Below are 1,033 nucleotides of genomic sequence, written 5' to 3'. Positions count from 1 at the left end.
CACCGAAATGGATTGGCAAAGTGGCAGCATTGATGGCAACAGTAGTGAGGTTGGCCCAGGATCGGGCATTGTTTCCTTCAGCTGTGCATAAGGTCTCTATGATTGGGCACCTACTCTATGGCAACTAACAACAGTACTTTCCACCTAGTAACAGGTGTGGCTTCATCCAGCTGGAGGGCGGAGTCGGACACTTCCAAGGGCCCTCCCTGCACCCAATCAGCGACGAGCTGCCTTGAGACGCAACCACGCCCCCTATTTAAAACGTGCCAGAGGCCTCCGCTTTTCCTTCCGACAGCCTAAGAAACCAGCGGAGAATCGGCGCCTGCGTAGTTCTCAGGTTCCGCCCTTTGCCCCGCCCAGATCGGTGTCTCTCTCAGGCAACATGGCGGCTCCCTGTGGGTTTTGCGGTATTGCAATTCCCTACCGGTTCTTCTTGGGAAGACTTACCCTTGCCCAGAGGCAAGTCATGTGGAAAGCAGCGGCTGAGTTACAGACAGGTTCCAGGTTCCAGGTAAGGCCTCGGAGAACTAAAAGTCGTGGTCCCTGCAGCGCGAGCGTTTGGAGCCCGAGAGGACGGGGAGGGAAGACGGCGTGCGTTCCCCGCGAGTCGGCCACCACTCGGCGTCTCGCGTGTGCGTGGACCCGGACTCTTGGGTCTTGGGTGTTTTAGACCCTAGGGCCTGGCTTGTAGCGCACACTTGGGAGGTGCATGCTAGTTTCCGCATATTGTAGTGAGGGGAGATTATCTGCAGACAGAACTGGAGCCACTACTTTCCCGACAGGAACGCCGGACTAGTGGGCTTCGGGCCTAGCAGAGTGTGAAGTCTTGCCGGCTGAGAGGTGCTTCAGTGAACTAGACTCCTGCAAGGGAGAGAATCAAGCAGTGGCGACGCAAAGTGACTTTTACAGCGCTTCCCATCAGTGCAGTTTTTGTTTTCTTCCGTATCCTGGGGTGGCGCTGTGGGTTAATGCGCTGGACTGCAAAGTCGGTTTGAACCGCAAGATAGGCGGTTCAAGCTCACCAGCTGCTGTG

General features: G+C 56.4%; 1 protein-coding gene across 1 annotated transcript in view; it reads left to right on the top strand.

The window, feature by feature from the left end:
* Positions 1–382: 382 nt before the first annotated feature.
* MRPS9 (mitochondrial ribosomal protein S9) overlaps positions 383–1,033 on the top strand; it is a 93,607-nt gene continuing 92,956 nt past the window's right edge. Inside the window, exon 1 of the mRNA XM_006872440.1 lies at positions 383–511. Within this exon, the coding sequence (XP_006872502.1) occupies positions 383–511 (129 nt within the window). The remainder of the gene's footprint in view (positions 512–1,033) is intronic.

The sequence above is a fragment of the Chrysochloris asiatica genome, unplaced genomic scaffold (assembly GCF_000296735.1).
Source record: "Chrysochloris asiatica unplaced genomic scaffold, ChrAsi1.0 scaffold00197, whole genome shotgun sequence".
Lineage (NCBI taxonomy): Eukaryota > Metazoa > Chordata > Mammalia > Afrosoricida > Chrysochloridae > Chrysochloris > Chrysochloris asiatica.
Note: the sequence above shows the minus strand (reverse complement) of the source record. Positions and strands in the feature narration are given on the sequence as shown.